Below are 17,952 nucleotides of genomic sequence, written 5' to 3' on the forward strand. Positions count from 1 at the left end.
GCCCAGAGTGTGCCCAGGCCTGAGCAAAGCCCAGGGTGGATGCTCTGAGGAGCAGAGTGTGGCCAGGACTGGCTGCTGGGGCTGGCAGGGCCCCTCTCCCCCAGCTCCCTCTGTGCCCAGGGCAGCAGCCCTGGCAAGTCCCAGGCTCATGTGCCAGCCCAGGGTCACTCCAGGGTGCTCTCATCCCCTCTGACACCGGGCTCTGCTCCCTGGCTTCCTCTGGAAAAATCCTGAAAGGACACCAGGCTTCCAGGGTTGTGGCTGCACAACATTCCCACACAGGGCAGCAGCCAGGGCTGTTCCTTGGCACCTCATGCTAAGCTCTGGTGGTTCCTGAGAAGCTGCCTGGAGCAGAGGCCGGGCAGAGTTAAATGAATAAATAGGTTTTTATTAAAAGCCCTTCACAGGACACACCTTGGGCAGTGCCAGAGCCTGGCTGTGGCTCCACCCCAGATGGATCCTGGCCATGACTTCTCACACTTTGATAAGTTTGGGTCCATTTCCATGCTGGGGTGTCCAATCCCAGCTCCAGGTGATGCAGGAGTAACCCTCCCAGGTTACTCCCCTCCATTCCCTGTTGTTTGCACTTCTGGGGCTGAAGCTGCAGCGGTGTCCTTGGTTGTGGGGCTGGAAAAGGATTGTTCTGTGGGACTGAGCTGGGAGCAGAACTTGCTGATACTTTATAGGGAGTTCAGAGTTATAAACCAATGCAGTGCAGTCTGGAAAATATGAAAGCTAAAACTTCAGGCATCACAAGGACGCCCGAGGTCAAACACTTCATTAATATTCTGTCATTAGTACCGTGATGCAATTCCTGAGGCAATTCCCAGCCCCCTGCAGCTGCCAGATTGGAATGGCTGAGGCAGGCAATGGCTCTGGGGCAGGAGTCCCTCCTGCCTGCCCCAGAGTGTCTCTGGGTGTGTGTTCTGTGTCACTGACACAAGGAGAAGCCGTGTAAATGCAGCACTGGGCCCTTGGTAACGCACTGTTGGTGACACACTGCACTGCCACGCAGCTTTTGGCGTGTTTCATCATGGAATTCAAAGTATTCCTAAACATTCAGTTTCACGAAACTCACAGATGTAACTATCAAGGTTAGGTTTGTGTTAGGATGAATCCACCAATCCCTTAAATTCAGGAATAATCAGAACACGAATTCCAGAATGGTTTGTGTTTTAAGGACCCTAAAGCTCACCCCATTCCACCCCTGCCATGGCCAGGGACTCCTTCTGCTATCCCAGTGTTCCAAGTCCTGTCCAGCCTGGCCTTGGACATTTCAAGTGATGTCTGAATCGCAAATGAAAAATTCTAAGGAGGCGTTGAAGTCCTTTTCTACAAAAACTGTGTTTCTAGAGACTGTACTTGTAAAATCATTACATCTCATGGTGTGTGCGCTGTTCCCATCCACATCTGTCACCCTCAAGTCTTTACATCACGGGCAAGAAAAAGTTTCACTGAACAACTTTTCTGTGGCACCGACCGCTTCGGACTGAGGGCAACAACTCAGCGACCTTTGCAGTGCTGCCAAGTTGCGCCTTTGTCGCCTTTTTCTGCCATTCCTGACGCAAGGAAAGAACTTCGGCGAAGGGGAAGGCGCCGAGCGCCCTCAGAGCCCGCCCAGAGCGTCCGCCCTCAGCCCCGCCGCGCGCCCCGCGCTCTCGCGAGATCTCGGCCGCCCTCAGCGCCGGCGCGGCCGCGGCCCGACGGGATCTTTCGAGAATTGCCGGTACCGCGCTCCCCCCTCAGCGCCGCCGCCATGTCCGTGGTGGGCATCGACCTGGGCTTCCAGAGCTGCTACGTGGCTGTGGCCCGCGCCGGCGGCATCGAGACTGTCGCCAACGAGTACAGCGACCGCTGCACGCCGTGAGTGAGCCCGGGAGCCGCGCTGAGGCGGCGGCAAGGCGCCCGCGGGGCCCGGCGTGGCGGGGCCGGGGAGGGAGAGAAGTGGCGGGGCCGGGAGGAGCGGAGGTATAAAGTGCTCGCGGAGATGCGGTAAAGCGCGGTGGGCACGGACGGGGCTTCGGGAGGCCCGCTCAGCTGCCTTTCGTAGAATCACAGAATCATAGGATGCTAAGGGAGTGGAAGGGACCTTGAAGCTCATTCAGTTCTACCCCTCTGCCTTGGGCAGGGACCCCTTCCACCATCCCAGGTTGTTCCAAATCCCGTCCAGCCTGACCTCGAATACTCCCAGGGATGGGGCAACCACAGTTCTTGTGGGCAATGCCTCCTGACCCTCACAGAGAAGAATTTCTACCCTACATCTAATTTAAATTTCCCTTCTTTCAGTCGAAGCCGTTCCCCCTTGTGCTGTCAGTCCGGTTCCTGATGCAGAGTCCCTCTCCGGTTTCCTTGTGGCCCCTTGAGACGCTGCAAGACGCTCCGAGGTGTCCGCACAAGCTGCTCATTGCCAGGCTGAGCAGCCCCGGCTCCCCCAGCCTTTCGGTGCAGTACGGCCGGTTTGTCCCCCCCGAGGCGGGGCTCTGCCCTTGGACTAGAAGGACAGGGGCTGTGAGCGTAGAGAAAAGCATCCCTGGCTGCTGGAAGTGCCAGACTTTAATTCCCTGTGTGTTCGTACGCCGTGTTCTGGGAGTACGACTGTCATTCCCCTGCGGTCCCAGCACAGCAGGACCGGGGAGGGCTGAGCTGGCCTGGGCTGGTGCCGGGCTTGGTGTGAGTGAGCCATGGCTTGTCCTGGGATCAGAGTTTGGAAAGCTGCTCAGCAGCCTGCAGTGCCAGGACAAGGGGAATGGCTTCAAAACTAATGGAGAGGAGGTCTGGATTGGATATTGGGAAGAAATTTTTGCTTGTGAAGAGTAGGAGGCTCTGGCACAGAGTGCCCAGAGAAGCTGTGGCTGCCCCTGGATGACTGGCAGTGCCCAAAGCCAGGCTGCGTGAAGCTTGGAACAACTGGATTGTGGGGGGATGTCCCTGCCCATGGCAGGGGGACTGGATGAGCTTTAAGGTCCCTCTCAATCCATGATTCCATGGTACAATGTGGTCAGTAAATTCTAGCCCTAAAACTGTTTCTGGAGCTTCCCCTCTGTTGCAGTGTGGCTCTATTTGAGCAGATCCTGAAGTGACTGTCTCGGTGAGACAGCTGCATCATCTTTGATGTTTGGGCTGTTTTAGGTCCCTCACATCACCTCAGAAAGCCCAGAGTGACCTTGCTTCTCATTAGACCATACATCACTGTTTGCTTGCTCCTGTCTCTAAGCAATGAATAAATGGAGAAGGAAATTTTGAATTCAGCATGTGTGCCCGAGTATCTGGAGATCTCTTAAGTGTTCTCAATAACGTGGAAATTTAAAGGTTAGATGTTCTGGGAAAATATTGAATGTAGAGAGGGTCAGAGCAGGTTTCTAATAGCTGTAGGTATTTGACCCTCATGGACTTGAAGTCCTGCTGATAAATATATCTGTATATTTGAGATGTGAGCACAAATCTCCCTTGTTGAAGGAGATGAGCTAAATAAAATATCTGACATGGTGCATCTCTTGGGAAATAGTTCAGTTATGGGAGCCTGAAGTGAAATTGGAAAAAAATGAGCAAAATGCAAATGAGAGGGTTTTAGCAGGGCTTAATCTCCAGGTGCTGTTCTGAGGGAATGCAGAAAAGCATTCTGCAAGCAGACCCTTCTATTAAAAGAACTCCTGCATGGTTTTTAAGTGACTTGGAATCAGAAGCCTGGCTCAAAAATCAGTGCTGAGCAGTTGTTACAGGGGGGAAGTCATGCAAGGTGTAGTGACAGGTTTCCTCAGGCACTGGCTCGTGGTCAGGGTTAAACACTGTGTTTTGTGTGTGTTAGTGTAATAATTTGTGTTATTAAAATAAACCCCCCTGAGTGCATTGGGCTGAGTTCAGTGGCACAGATGACACTCCCACAAAATCTGTCTTCAGCTCTGGTACCTGGATTCTTCTGGAGTGCTGTAAAATTTGAACTTGTACATCCCAAAGCTGTGCAAACTGTGTTTGTCTTTGGACATGGAAAAGTGGTAGAGAGAAAGGTAGTAGAAACTGAGAAATAAAAATAAGATAGTTTAATTATTTCTGTAGGATGAAGGGCCTTGAGTTAAGTGAAATCATTGTGATGGACATTTTGGGGCTGGTGCTGGTGATCGGTGCAGGGGACATGAACTGTCAGGGGACAGGGGACCTTCCCAGGAAGTGGCAGTGGGTGGGAGGGTGAGCAGGTGCCTCCAGGTATGCGAAGCAGAGATTTTAACTTTCTGAACTTGTTTCATTAGACCTCTGATGACCTTCACTGTGAATGTTTCTACTTAAAGTGCACTGGTTAGTTTTTCAGCTCCCAGAAATTGTGTAATAATGCAATTTGTATTTCATGAGTTTACTGGTTCTTGTGAACTGATTTGGGGAATGAGACTGGTTGAAAATTCTTCCTTCTCTCCCTCCTTCCTAATTTCACTCACTTCTGTGCTGGGTCCCTGCCAGGGCTCTCATCTAAATTTGTGCATTTGTGTTAGTGAGGGGATCTTGATTTGTAAATTCAGCAGTGAAGTAGCTGGATTTGTTTTTTCCAAGAGAAGGACACAATTCATGTCTTAATTCCTTTCAGGAGACCAGAGTGAATTCATAACCAGCTCCCTGCTCTGGGCTCATTAGGTTTTTACCTCCTGTTCCATTGATGTGGGCCTGAGGGTCTGCGGAGCACAAACTTAGCTTTTTTTTAACTAATGTCACAAATAGTTGTTTCAAACAGCTGCAGATTTATTCAGAAATGTTCATTCTGTTGCAGCACATACTTCAGGGTAGGCCTTGTAGCATTTGTGAAGTTGTTAATAAATTGGAAGGAGATACAAACCCAATGCAATTCTGTCACCCCAGCCTTCGGGTTGGTTTTGGTTAGTTTCTGCTTGGAACACCCAGTTCCAAACCTCAGGCTGAGCTGGAATGTTTTGTGTAGCAGCCCTGTGGCATCACCCTGCTGTAAAGCAGATTCTTAACCTGCTGCATGGAGAGCAGCTTAATTAGACTTAGCTGGCATGTTGTGTGAGCAGTAAAGATCTGCTTACCTAATGGCAGGGCTCCCCCCACCAAGTTTACCTCAGTGGTATGAACAGCTTGGATTAGAGGGCTGGATTTTGTTTTGTTAGGGCTCCTACAGTTGTTAAATATGTAAATCAAGAGGTTTAATCAGCTGAGGAATTTCTCCTAAAAGGAGAATTTCTCTATTCAGAACTGCAGGCTGTCACAAAGCAGGGGAGAGTAAAACATAATTTCTCTTTCTGTGCCCCATGTTGTTTCAGTGGGTACAGATGAAACTGAAAGACCAATCTTTCTCTGCGGGTAGTTTCTTTCTGCCCTTGAAGGGTTTCCCTTAACCTGGAAAGCTTAGTTAGCATGTGCTGCAGACATGTAGGAATGATTTCTGTAATACCTGATTTACCTCGTGTTTGTGTGTGAACAGTCGAATGTTCCCCGTGCTATAGCTACCGGCTTATCCCTGAGCGCATCACACACACGGGCAGTTACTGAGGTAGGGCTGTGCCCAGTCAGTGCTCAGGTGGGAGGCTTGGAGAGCATGGGTGAGCCTGGGGTTAGGCTGTGCTGCAGGGGGGCTGCTGCTGGTTTAAATGCAGTTATGGTGCCTGTTTTTCACAGAATCCACAGAACCTTCCATGCACAGATTGCAGCGAGTGACCAACGGTTTTAATGGACCAAATCATATTAATTACAGTGACCTTCCAGACAGTACCAGTATTTTTACCCAGCAGATGTGCAGTAGGTGTGCAGCTGTAGAGTCACTGACTGAGCTCTCTCTTCCTTGCAGAGCCTGTATATCCTTTGGGCCCAAGAATCGCTCCATTGGTGCTGCAGCCAAGAGCCAGGTGAGTGTGGGGTTTGGGTAGAACACTTCAGAGCAGCGCTGTGGGGTTTGTCACTGCAGATAACAGATGTCCCCGAGCTGCTGTGCCTCCCTAACCAGAGAACAGCTGAGCTGCTCTCAGCTGTTCACCATGGGCCGCTGCTTTGTCATCTGGCAGGGAAATCTCAGGGTTGATCCTTGCACATAATGAAGTGTACAAAATAAAGCTGTGCCTCTTAAGAAATTCTGATAGCTACTAATTTTTTTTTTCAAGTTGTGAACCTGAATTCACAAGTGATGCTTCACCCTGTCCCAGTTTGTTCCAGTCCCTGTGCTTTATGATGGCTTTTAATTACGTGACTCTGTTCTATAGAATTCCCTTAAGTGCATGGTTTTGGCAGAAAGGAGGCATATTTGAGTGTAAATAGATAAAGCTTTCTTGACCCTTTGTGGCTGAATTGCAACCTAAATATCTCTCTTGGGTGTTCTTGCCCATAGTCTGAATTTCTGTTGCTGTAGGCAGGTAAATGTAATTTAAGGACTGGGAAGAAGTTAAGAAGATTTTTTCTACTCATGGTATTTGGGTCTTGCTGTATCACATTTTATGTTGCTGTGTAACTAACCCCTATAAAAGATGATTTATTTTTTTCAAGTCTTCTGCAGGAAGTGACTAGTCAAACAGTTGTTTTTTCTTAGCCTAAAAAGCCTAGAGATGTGTGAAGATTTTTTACCTAAAATACAAAAACCCCTGGACACAGCCATGTTATTCAAGAACAGCACAACTGTACTAGAACCAAACACAGCTGTTTTTTCTGGAATTGAGTCTGCTTAGCTTAACGAAATCCATTGGTGCAGAGCCCTGTAGAGATGAGTGTGTCCTGCACAGACTAAACTTAGAGACATCCAGGCCAAGTTACTTAGGAGGTAGAACCTGCCTGAGCCCAGATCCCAGGTAACTCTGTGGAACAGTGCCTGTCTGCTCTCTCAGTGCCTGTGGTTTTCAGTGCGTGCCTCGCTCTGCTGTCGGTGACACAGTTCCCTTCACTTGTGCTGTGTGAAGCCAGCTGGGATGGGCTTTCACTTCTCTGTGCTGATCTCTGCTGGTAATGAAAGTCAGTCCACCTTTTGTCAGTTAAATCAAGGTGCTCCTGACCTCCTAAAGCTTCATGAGCAGGTCCTTTTGAGAGGTCTTTTGTGAGAATATCTGTGTGTTGAGTGTCATGTGCATGTGATGAACCTGAGCTGGAGTTTACATCCATGTGCTTGTTATGTTTGGGCAATAACTGATTGTAGAAAGGTAGGGGGTAGAGAACAGGTGAGTGGGAAAGAGATTTTGCTAACAGTTCTAAAGAGTTTCCTACACGTGCACTATGAAATTTGAGTGTGTTGTAATCAATATTTTATAGACTTGGCTCAGTTTTTAGTGTACATTTTATTTTCCATCTCAAATTGCTGTAGGTTCCCTGAGCAACCAGAGGGAAGTTGCCTCCCAGCACCTGCCCAGATGCTGTTAAGATACAAATGACAAAAATACTCTGGTGGGAGAAGCATGAGAACAAAACTCTGTCTTCTGTTTGAAATTCAGATGTTCCCCTGCCACGTTGTATTAAAGATTTCTTTTCCTCTAGGTTATTTCAAATGCAAAGAATACAGTACAAAGTTTTAAAAGATTTCATGGTCGTGCATTCTCAGATCCCTTTGTTCAAGCTGAAAAAGCAAGCCTTGCCTATGAACTTGTCCAGCTGCCAACAGGCTCAACTGGCATCAGGGTAAGTATGGCATGTTTGAGGAGCCAGAGGAGGAAACTGATAAAGTTTCCTTTTATTTCTCTGTTTTGAATCTGCTCACTGTGGTTTGTGTTCTCTTTTGAATGGAAAGCCTTAATAGGGAAGGGAATAAAAGGCTGATAATGGGGATGGTGCATGGGTTCCACTGCAGTGTAATGAGTGTGCACAATTTTTATTTGAAGGCCATGTATATGGAAGAAGAAAGAAACTTTACAATTGAGCAGGTGACAGGAATGCTTCTGACCAAATTAAAGGAGACTGCTGAGAATGCTCTTAAGAAGCCTGTGGTTGACTGTGTTGTTTCTGTAAGTATGGAATCCAGCAAAACACACAGAACTTAGTTACTGTCTGAACTGAAGTGCTGCAGCATTAAATTAAATCTGATTCAATTGACCAGTAAACTTGAATGTCCAGGTATCTTTCTTTTCTGTTTAAACTGAATCTTACACCTCTTGGAAACTAGACTTGTATCATTAGTGGTCTTAAAATGCAGCTGATTAGCAGCGTAAATAATATTTGATTCCTATTTCTGATTACATGCTCCAGAAATGAGTGGCTTGTGATATGGAATAGAAAAAAGAACTTTGTCTTTATATAATTTTTTTTTTTGCTGTTCTTCTATTGCAACTGAAATGAGCATTGCATTTGAAGGAGGCCTGTGCTACATGAGCTCACTGTCCTGTCCACCCTTGTAACTGTTTCCTGAAAGTGGCTCCTGGAAATATTAATAATGTTAATAGTGGCTCTCTGACCTCCTTGCAGGTTCCTTGTTTCTACACAGATGCAGAAAGGAGATCTGTGATGGATGCTACCCAGATTGCTGGTCTCAACTGTCTGAAACTAATCAATGAAACAACTGCAGGTAATTCTTCCTGTGCCTCACTCAGTGTTGCAGTTTTACTCCATGAAAAGGCTTTTATTCTGCCAGTGAGCCTTGCTTTCTGGAATTACAGCTGGTTTTATACACTTGGAATAGATGAGTTGATCAGATAGTTTCTTAAATTCAGGTCTGTTTTTTCATTGCTTTACAAAGACATAACAATATTTGGTGAATACCTGTTTCAGTGCAGCTGAGGGAGGGGTGGTACTGTTTAATGTTCTTCTGTGTTTCTTTAGCATTGAGAATTCTGTTTATTCAGTGTCTGTAGCTTGAGGGGCACAATGAAATGCTAGTGTTGATTCCTGATTACCAGTTATTTCTTGATAATTACAAAGCTCTATGTCCTAATTATGCTTTTATTTCTGTAGTTGCACTTGCATATGGGATCTATAAGCCAGACCTGCCTGCCTTGGAAGAAAAGCCACGGAACGTTGTTTTTGTGGACATGGGGCATTCTGCATATCAAGTTTCTGTTTGTGCATTCAACAAAGGCAAACTGAAAGTAAACAAGCTGTTACACATCCATTTTGATTATCTGTAGAACATTCATCAGCACACCCATGGACTGTGGCAGGCAAGCCTGCCTGGCTTCACAGAGGGGCATCCACACAGCTCAGTGTTGTTCTTAAGATTGTATTTTGTCTGGAGCAAAAAGTAGGGCAGGGAACTAGAGAGCTTTTGAGCAGTGTGTGGAGGAAGCAAACATGCCTTAATCAGCAGACTCTGGCGAAGAATAAAAAACCTGGATTAAATGGTTTATTCAGAAATTATCATATCTGACTGTGCTGCTTTCAGAAAAATACTCCAGTTCAGTCATGAGATCTGGTGTTGAAGCAGGAATTCCTGCAGTGATGTAAGTGACAGACATTGTTTCTGAGCCCTCACTGTGGTGCTCATGTACAATGAAGAATCATTCCTGATTGCTTTAAGCTGCCAGTGGAAGCTCAGCAGATGGCAGTGTATTTGTGAGTGTACACTGCCAAAGCTGTTTTGCAGCAAACACTAACATTTCTTACTGGCATTTTATTATTATTGTTAATTATTACAATCTGGACTTTGCAGTTACCGTATCTTTCTCATGACTGGCTGGAGAAACAGATGCAGAATTTAAAGCATGAGGTAGTGAAAAGCAGAGAAATGTTCTGACAACACTTGTTTTCTCATAGTTTTATTTATGTGAGGTAATGTAAACTGTGTGTTTCTCTTGGATTTGATTTTTAAACTTGGAAGCCATGGCAGTGTGGAAAGGATGCTTTGGGGCCCAGAGTGCAGGGCTGTTAGCCAGTGTAGAGGCCAAAGCCATCTGAAGGGCTATTGAGGGTAATGATTTCTGTTCCTAAAAAAATAAATTCCTGGTGTGTTTACAGAGCAGAATGAGCTGAGGTGGGTGGACTACAGGTGTTCTTTGCAGATAATTCCTTCATCAAAAAGGAGCACCTGTTTTAAGAGTTAATACCATTTATTCTCTTTCTGTTTTATTTTTAGCTTTGGGTAAGCATGTTCCACCCTTAGGAGGCATCAAATATTAAACTGGGATATGACTCAAACTGACAGTGGCTAAGCAGAATTTGGAACAGAGATCTGCTCCCAGCACCAGCTATGGAACAGATTGTGTTTCTAAGTCCCGCCCAATCTCCCTAAATTCCTTTTAAAGCAGTTGTCACCTCATTCCAGGAAGGCTGATTTCTTTGACTTAGAGTTGAACTACATTTGAAACAAAGCACTGCTTTGATGCGAACTGCTGATTGCTTTCATTGGGTAATGGCACATTGAACGGGTACTGAAGGGTTCCCTTCCTTTAAGGTTCTTGCTACAGCGTTCGATACAACCCTTGGAGGCAGGAAGTTTGATGAGGTGTTGGTGGAATACTTTTGTGAGGAGTTTGGGAAGAAATACAAACTGGACATCAAGTCCAAGATCCGAGCACTGCTGAGGCTGTACCAGGAATGTGAGAGGCTGAAGAAGCTGATGAGTGCCAATGCCTCTGACTTGCCCATGAACATAGAGTGCTTCATGAATGACATAGATGTGTCTGGAACCATGAACAGGTAACATTGGCTGCTCTACAGTGGGACACTTCAGAGTGCCCTTCAGGAAGTTAAAAACTTGGTATGAAGTGTCAGCTTTTATGGCTGAAGGGAGGTGAGAAATCAAAGAGCAGCATGTGCAGGAATGCTGCTAGAAATGAAAGTGTTTAGAGCCTGGTCAGTGGCCTTGAGTTAGGAGGGAGGGCTGGGAATGTTGATAGGATGCCAGGGTTACTGGAACCAGGTTTTGTCTGGGAGAACATAATAAAGTATAAAGCTAGGACTGGGGGAGAGAAAACCCTGCAGTACACAGTGAAATGGCATTCCTTCAGTTGGGCATCCTGTTTGCAATGTTGCTTATGGTGTGCTGGAGCTTTGTTTATGGATTCTTCCAACAGAAGCAAATTTTTAGAGATGTGTGAAGGACTCCTGGCAAGAGTGGAGCCGCCCCTTCGCAGCGTGCTGGAGCAAGCCAGTAAGTGGGGCTGTGTGGGGGCTGCTGTGCATGAGACAGGAGCCAGCCAGAGTGCAGGCTGCCTCTGCATGTTGGACACAAGGGTTTTCCACAAACAATGGTTTTGTGCTTAGGAGTTACAAGATTAAAAAACTTTCTCACTCAAGCTAAGAGCTGAAACTTTTACTGCTTAGAAACTTAGCCTAAAGTTGGTCTATTAAAACTTCTGGTTTATGATGTCGGTGTATTAATGTGAAAGAGAAACATTTCATCTATTGTCTGACTCCTTTCTAGGGTTGAAGAAGGAGGATATTTATGCAGTAGAGATAGTTGGTGGTACCACAAGAATTCCTGCTGTCAAAGATAAGATCAGTAAATTTTTTGGCAAAGAAGTCAGTACGACCCTGAATGCAGATGAGGCTGTGGCACGAGGCTGTGCACTGCAGGTAAAAAGTGCTGTTTGCTCTTGCTGTGAGAATATTAAGCAGCATCAATAGCTACTTGCTGAATGAAATGCTTGTTCACCTAAAGTCTGAGCATCTGTAATGTGGCTTTTGTGCTCTTGCAGTGTGCAATTTTGTCCCCGGCTTTCAAAGTGAGAGAGTTTTCTATCACTGATTTGATACCGTACCCCATCTCCTTGCGATGGAATTCACCAGCAGGGGAAGACCTGAGGTACAGCCAGTACAATCTTCTTGCATGTTACAAAGACCTAAGGTACAACCAGTACAATCTTCTTGCATGTTACAGCTTAAAATTGCTGCTGATGGTTAGAGTAAATAACAAATGTCAGTAAATACCCTTAGAACAGGGTATTTCCAGGGTTAAGTGCTTATTTAACACTTCCAGTTTTGATACTTCTGAAGTTAATGATGGCAGAAAACAAAACCAAGGTTGAGTGGCAGTTTGGTACTTCCTGCGTGGCTGTTGTGTTATTAACCTGAAAGATAGGACAGCCTTGTCACTTCTTAAGGAAGCTTTTTCCCTAAGAGTATCTAGAAATGTTTTTTTACCTTAACCTGCTGTGTTGTCACACTGAACACAGGCTGTATTTTCTCTTGCAGTGACTGTGAGGTCTTCCCCAAGAACCACCCTGCTCCCTTTTCCAAGGTCCTCACTTTCTACAGGAAGGAGCCCTTCACTCTGGAGGCCTACTACAGTTCCCCCAAGGAGCTGCCTTACCCAGACCCTGCTATAGGTTAGCACCATTTTGTACTAAAAATCTTTTCTGTGTTTCAAGCCTTTTCTGTCTAATTATGTAGTCTGGACATGCAGCCTACTGCAAATGCTCTCAGGACAATATTTCAAAGGAATTTTCAGTAAAATAGGTGGAGTAGGATGAAGTTTATGGGCAAAAAGAGCATCCTAATATTGGAGCAAATTGAAGAGCCACCCTGAGAGTTGTGCAGTCTTTTGCTTTGATAAAAGTAACACCAGGTTTGACAGAGAATTCCCAATAGCTGTGCCCCAGCATTGCTGAGTAAAAAATCTGGGTTTTCCAACTTGAGTAGGTTTTAACATTCCCTGAGCACATTGCAGTGAGCTGTGTCAGCAGCAGTCGGGGTTTGCTTTGCATTCAGAACTGAGGTTAATCAAAAGTGTTTGGGTTTTTTCCCTCTGTATAGCTCACTTCTTGGTTCAGAAGGTCACTCCTCAAACAGATGGATCCAGTTCCAAAGTGAAAGTCAAAGTCAGAATAAATATCCATGGCATCTTCAGTGTTTCAAGTGCATCTCTGGTGGAGGTTCATAAATCTGATGAGAACGAGGAGCCAATGGAGACGGATCAGCACGCGAAGGAGGAAGAGGTAACGGACTCACTGCTCCCAGCTGCTCACAATCCCCACAAAGCACAGCTGGCGGGGGCTCAGGCATGTGTAAGGATTTACTAGACATGCCCACAGCTGAAATCTGAGACTGAGTACTCATTGTAGTATATTACACCAGTGACAGATCTCTTGAAACCAGGACTTGAGGTGTAGATCGAATTCTTACTAATGGGGCCGTGAATTGCTGGAGCAAAGACTGGGAGCTCATAATTTATTCCTGCAGTTTTCATTCTGTTTGTTTTGCCTAAAGAGCATTAGAGATGTTAAGGGATCAGCCTAGGAACTGAAGCAGTGATCTGTGTTTGTTTAATGTGTGAAATTGGATCTCTCTGAATTCCAGAAGATGCAAGTAGACGAGGAGCAACAAAAGACTGAAGAGCAACAGCAAACCCAGCCTGAAAATAAGGCAGAGTCTGAAGAAATGGAGGTAAGAGGAGCATTTGAGACTTTATTTTCATGAGATTTGTGACAATATGAGGAGTGTGAGCACATCTGCTGCCTTTATCATAGTTCTGGAAGCTGAACATTTATTTCAGTGCACTGGTGGTCTATTGTGATTAGAGCTTTAGAAAGGACACAAATGGCACTGATAACTGCAGACCTGTCAGGTGACCTGGTACTGATAAAATGGGGGAACTCTCCTGTTCAGGGAAGAAATAATCATCTAGTTTTCAATAACTTGAATACTAGAACAGGTTTCTGCCATGAGCACCATCCCCTATGAATATAGAGTGCCCAGAAAAGGTCAGTTTATTAATTGTCTGCATTAATTGTCTCAGGCTTCAGCAGCTGAGGTGTCAGAATGGCAGGGAGTGCTTGGTTCTCTTGTTGAGATGCTAACTCAGTTTTTCTGATGTAAATCTTGACTGCTCCACTTGAATTGAGTGGTGATGCTGTTTTTACTGTGAATGTAATTCTATTTTAATGCAGACTTCTCAGGCTGACTCAAAGGACAAGAAAGTGGATCAGCCACCTCAGGCCAAGAAGGCCAAAGTGAAGACGACCACAGTGGACCTTCCCATCGAGAACCAGCTGGTGTGGCAGATAGGGAAGGACATGCTCAACTTGTTCATTGAGAACGAGGTAAACTCTTCTTGCCCAAGCTAAAGATGTCACCTGTTGGTCTCCAGAAATGCTGTTTTTCATTCAAATGGTTAAGGAAAGTCAAGGAAAGGATTAAAAGGAATAAAACAAGCAGAAGTCTGAGGTGAACAACAGTGCCCCGTGGAGGCAGAATACATTCATTGCTCTTGGCCAGGGGAGCTGTCACTCTCAGAGGGCTGTTCTGCAAAAAACATCCACTATCACCTGCAGGTACAAGGTGGAGGAGGTTCCTCAGCTGGAGGAGGATTGTCCTGTGCTGTACTGGACATCACACCCAAAACTGAAATCAGTTTTCAGTCATGTGCTGTGTTCTGTAAATCACAGTTTTGCAAAATCTTGATCTGGTTTGAGCTTTGCTAACAAGGTGTCCTGGAAATAAATGTTAAAAGAGCTTTTTAGCCAATTAATTTGACACTTTGTTCACAGGGTAAGATGATAATGCAGGATAAGCTGGAGAAAGAGAGGAATGATGCCAAGAATGCAGTGGAGGAGTACGTGTATGAAATGAGAGACAAACTCTGCGGTGTTTATGAGAAATTCGTCAGTGAGGATGTGAGTATTGCTGCTTGACTGTCCTGATAAATTGTACAGGTACAATCAGCAGTTGGATTTAGTGACTCTTGGCCTGTATCACATACTATATTTATATAAGTTACATATTCAAACTTTAAATTTAAAGAAATAATTGTAACCTCTCTGCCTCTGATGATAATCTACTAAATGTGGGCACCTGTATCTGAACTGGTTGCCTAAAAATCTCTTGGCAGTATTAGTCAGCTTTCCCTGTTGTGCTGAAGGAGCTTGGTGTGTAATGGATTTAACTCTGCTTCTAGGGATGAACCTTTGAGCACCTGGCTGCATCTCCATTGACTGCAGTGGAGCTTTGCCAGCCAGGTGTCTGCAGAGCCCAAACTGGGACATGCCAGGTGACATTTATGGCACCTTTGTAAAAGAAGTGTTTCCCTCTGTTCTCAGGCTTGCTCATGTAATGACAATGCAAGCGTGCGGGGGACAAAAAATCCTTTGATGTGACAGTATTTGATCTGAAATGTGGCTGTCACACATGGCTCTTCCTTGGGCTTGGAATCTACCACAAAGCTCTACAGAAGAATATTTTATTTCTTATTTTTCACTAAAATAGGATAAAGAGTTCCAGACAGAGTTCTTTATATTCTAAAAATACAAGCCTTCCAGAAAGGTTCTAGGTAGCATTTAATGCCACTTGTCACCTAATAAATGGTGTCACCTGCCTGTTTTGTGTGTGTGTCTGCAGGACCGCAATAGCTTCACACTGAAGCTAGAAGATACAGAAAATTGGCTTTATGAAGATGGTGAAGACCAGCCCAAACAAATATACATTGATAAATTGGCAGAACTGAAGGTGAGTGGTTTTTACATTCCCATGGGAATTTACCAAAGCTGGAGAACTTTGTTCCAGCGAGGAGCTGTGTGGGGTCTGCTGATTCTGAGGTAACAACAGCCTGCTCTGCATTGTGTGTGGGGACTAGAACTCCAACAGACCTGTAACAACAGGGCTGAGGGAGGCTCAGTCTTTGCTGTCAGTTGAGGGAAGAGTCAGAGTTCTGAGGAGTTCAGGAAAATTGATGTATCCTGTCAAACCCTGAGGATCCTTCAGTGATGCTCCGTGAGTTTTGATACCTGTTGTACTTTGTTTCAGACTCTGGGTCAGCCTATTCAGGCAAGATTCCAAGAATCAGAGGAAAGACCAAAAGCATTTGAGGACTTGGGGAAGCAAATCCAGCAGTACATGAAAGCTGTTCATGCATTCAAAGCAAAGGTATTTTCACACTTAATTTCTGAAAAATGCAAGCAAATTGTACAAATATTTTCTGAATTTTAGGTAACCTGCTTCAGACAAAAATCTGGTTCAACCTCCCAGTGAGCTTAGGAGTTCTTGATGTTTAATAGATTTTCAGAAGTGGATTTTGGGCCTTCCACATCTCAGTCCTTTTTTAATCAGGTGTTGATTTTGTCATGGAGGCAAAATGCCAGCAGCAGGAGATCTTCAGTCTCCTGTTACTGAGCTGTGGGTGATCAGTTCTGTTGATTTGTTAACCACAACAGCCCTTGGCTAAATGGCTAGATGGTCTTTTAGTATATTTCCTCAAACTAAGTTTTGAGGAAATCAGGATGCAGTTTGTGCTCACACACTGATACAGCTGCTCCTGTTTGGGTGTTGCAGGATGAACTGTATGAGCATCTCGATGAAGCAGACATGGCAAAGGTGGAGAAGAGCACCAATGAAGCCATGGAGTGGATGAACAACAACCTCAACCTTCAGAACAAGAGGAGTCTTACTTTGGACCCAGTTATAAAAGCAAAAGAAATACAGTCTAAAGCAAAAGTAAGTTTTTCTACATAACTCACTGTATTTCCATGAGTTTCTGTGTTTATTACTCTCAGAAAACTCTGAGGTGAGAAATCTCAAAAGTACCAGGGAACATCAGCCCTCAATGGGAGTATTCCCGACAGTGGTTTCCAAAGTTAAAGTTACACTGTGGGAAATAAAACCATTTCTAAGGATGTGGTTTTTCTGTGTTCTCCAGGAACTGGCAAGTATTTGTAACCCCATAGTGAACAAGCCCAAGCCCAAGGTGGAGCTGCCGAAGGAGGAGCAGAAGCCGACGGAACCCAACGGACCATTGGACGGGCAGGGCGACGCCGGGAGCGGGACCCAGCCCCCCGAGCAGGGCGCTGCCCCCACAGCCACCGACAAGAAGCTTCCAGAAATGGACATTGACTGAATTTCAGCACTTGTTTATATTATTGCAAACTACAATAAAGCTTTAAGTTGTCAACTTTGTACGTTCTGAATACAAACTGAAGCAAGTGAATCCCACAGCACTCTTGGTAACTCTTGGAGAGGTTTGGGCAGGGCAGCAGGTCAGAACACGGAGGTGGTGAAGGACTCGCTCAGCTCAGCAGTGTTTGCCTTTATTGATTGTATTTAGAAGTTTTGGTAGTCTAACTAGACCTCTAGGAACAGCCATAAGCTGCTTCTCCATTTTTAATGTCCAGGCTGAGTCAATTCTCCCTTGAAGGAGGGAGACAGCAACATCTGAAGTCTGATTTGCACCCTGCTCTTCCCTTTCCCTGTGGATTGCAGCACTGGCACTCCAGGGAGGGCAGGGGAGAGCAAAGGCAGAGTCTTCCATTGCTCTTGGTTTGGTGTGAATGCCTGCTCTGGACTCACTCTGATTTGCACTGGAACAGTTGATGGTTACAGGAGGTTTGCAGAGCAGGGGGTGGCTCATCAGCACCTTTATTCCTTAGCCCAGACTGCAGATCAGACTCAGAATGTGCTCCTGGACAGGGGAGTGGGTTTCTCACAAACTCCCCAGCTGATTAGGCCCTGTAAACTCCTTGTCTTTAGTTAAATTAGCTGCTTGTAGAAAGAGTGAATATTTGTATTTCAGCTGCCTATGCTGATAGTTGATTCTGACTTGTTCCTAACTTTTTCTGGCAGGGGTATGCTTGCTTCCACGAGGCCTTCATTTGGAATGCTTGGTTTTTTGTTTTGGTTTCTTTTTTTCCAGGAAAACCAAGAACTAATGGATATGTTGGTTTGGTTTGGTTTTTTTTTTTTTTTTTTTTTTTCTATGAGCTTTATACAATGAATTGCTTCTAGTACTGATTGTCATTAAACTTGCAAAAATTAATTTGTATGTGTTAAAATCCAAAGCTGAAAAACACCCATTCAGTTATTGCAAGAAATAAATGCACTGGATTCTACTGGATCACCTGCTGCAGCTGTTGATTGCAATGCAGAGGGGCCGGGGTGGAGGGAAGGGCTGTGTGTCCCTGGTTCTTGGGGTGTGCGGGGAGCCCTGCCGGGCTGCTCCGGGGCTGTGCGGCTTCCCACGGGGTGTGGATGGGTGCGGCGGCTGTGATTCATTCCACTCCCTGGAATGAATCACAGCCATGGAATGCCCCGCGTTAGAAGGGAGCCACAGGGCTCAGTGAGTTCAGTTCCTGCCCCTGCTCAGCGCTCCCACCGTGCCCGTTCCGGGGGAGCCAGCCCAGTGCC

The 17,952-nt window shown here is 45.6% G+C and overlaps 1 protein-coding gene across 2 annotated transcripts; it reads left to right on the forward strand.

Annotated features, from left to right (window-relative positions):
- The first annotated feature begins 1,681 nt into the window (after positions 1 to 1,681).
- Positions 1,682 to 17,662, forward strand: HSPA4 (heat shock protein family A (Hsp70) member 4). 2 transcript variants are annotated; one of them, XM_059483441.1, is made up of 19 exons: positions 1,682 to 1,863; positions 5,789 to 5,846; positions 7,453 to 7,593; positions 7,794 to 7,916; positions 8,374 to 8,473; positions 8,860 to 8,993; positions 10,295 to 10,539; positions 10,917 to 10,993; positions 11,267 to 11,418; positions 11,541 to 11,689; positions 12,037 to 12,170; positions 12,598 to 12,779; positions 13,141 to 13,227; positions 13,731 to 13,883; positions 14,331 to 14,456; positions 15,178 to 15,285; positions 15,583 to 15,702; positions 16,108 to 16,269; positions 16,472 to 17,662. In XM_059483441.1, the coding sequence occupies exons 1-19, from the start codon at positions 1,757 to 1,759 to the stop codon at positions 16,667 to 16,669; spliced, it is 2,556 nt and encodes an 851-aa protein (XP_059339424.1). In that variant the 5' UTR covers positions 1,682 to 1,756; the 3' UTR covers positions 16,670 to 17,662. The 2 variants fall into 2 exon arrangements, with proteins under 2 accessions (XP_059339424.1, XP_059339425.1); XM_059483442.1 differs by having other exon boundaries at positions 11,541 to 11,647.
- The last annotated feature ends 290 nt before the right edge of the window (positions 17,663 to 17,952 follow it).

Source organism: Ammospiza nelsoni, chromosome 16, assembly GCF_027579445.1.
Source record: "Ammospiza nelsoni isolate bAmmNel1 chromosome 16, bAmmNel1.pri, whole genome shotgun sequence".
In the NCBI taxonomy this organism is placed as follows: domain Eukaryota; kingdom Metazoa; phylum Chordata; class Aves; order Passeriformes; family Passerellidae; genus Ammospiza; species Ammospiza nelsoni.

Coding starts and splice junctions, on each gene's coding strand:
- HSPA4 (XM_059483441.1), top strand. CDS start 1,757: ATGTCCGTGGTGGGCATCGACCTGGGCTTCCAGAGCTGCTACGTGGCT. Junction 5,847..7,452: donor GTGCTGCAGCCAAGAGCCAG/GTGAGTGTGGGG, acceptor CTTTTCCTCTAG/GTTATTTCAAATGCAAAGAA. Junction 12,171..12,597: donor TTACCCAGACCCTGCTATAG/GTTAGCACCATT, acceptor CCCTCTGTATAG/CTCACTTCTTGGTTCAGAAG.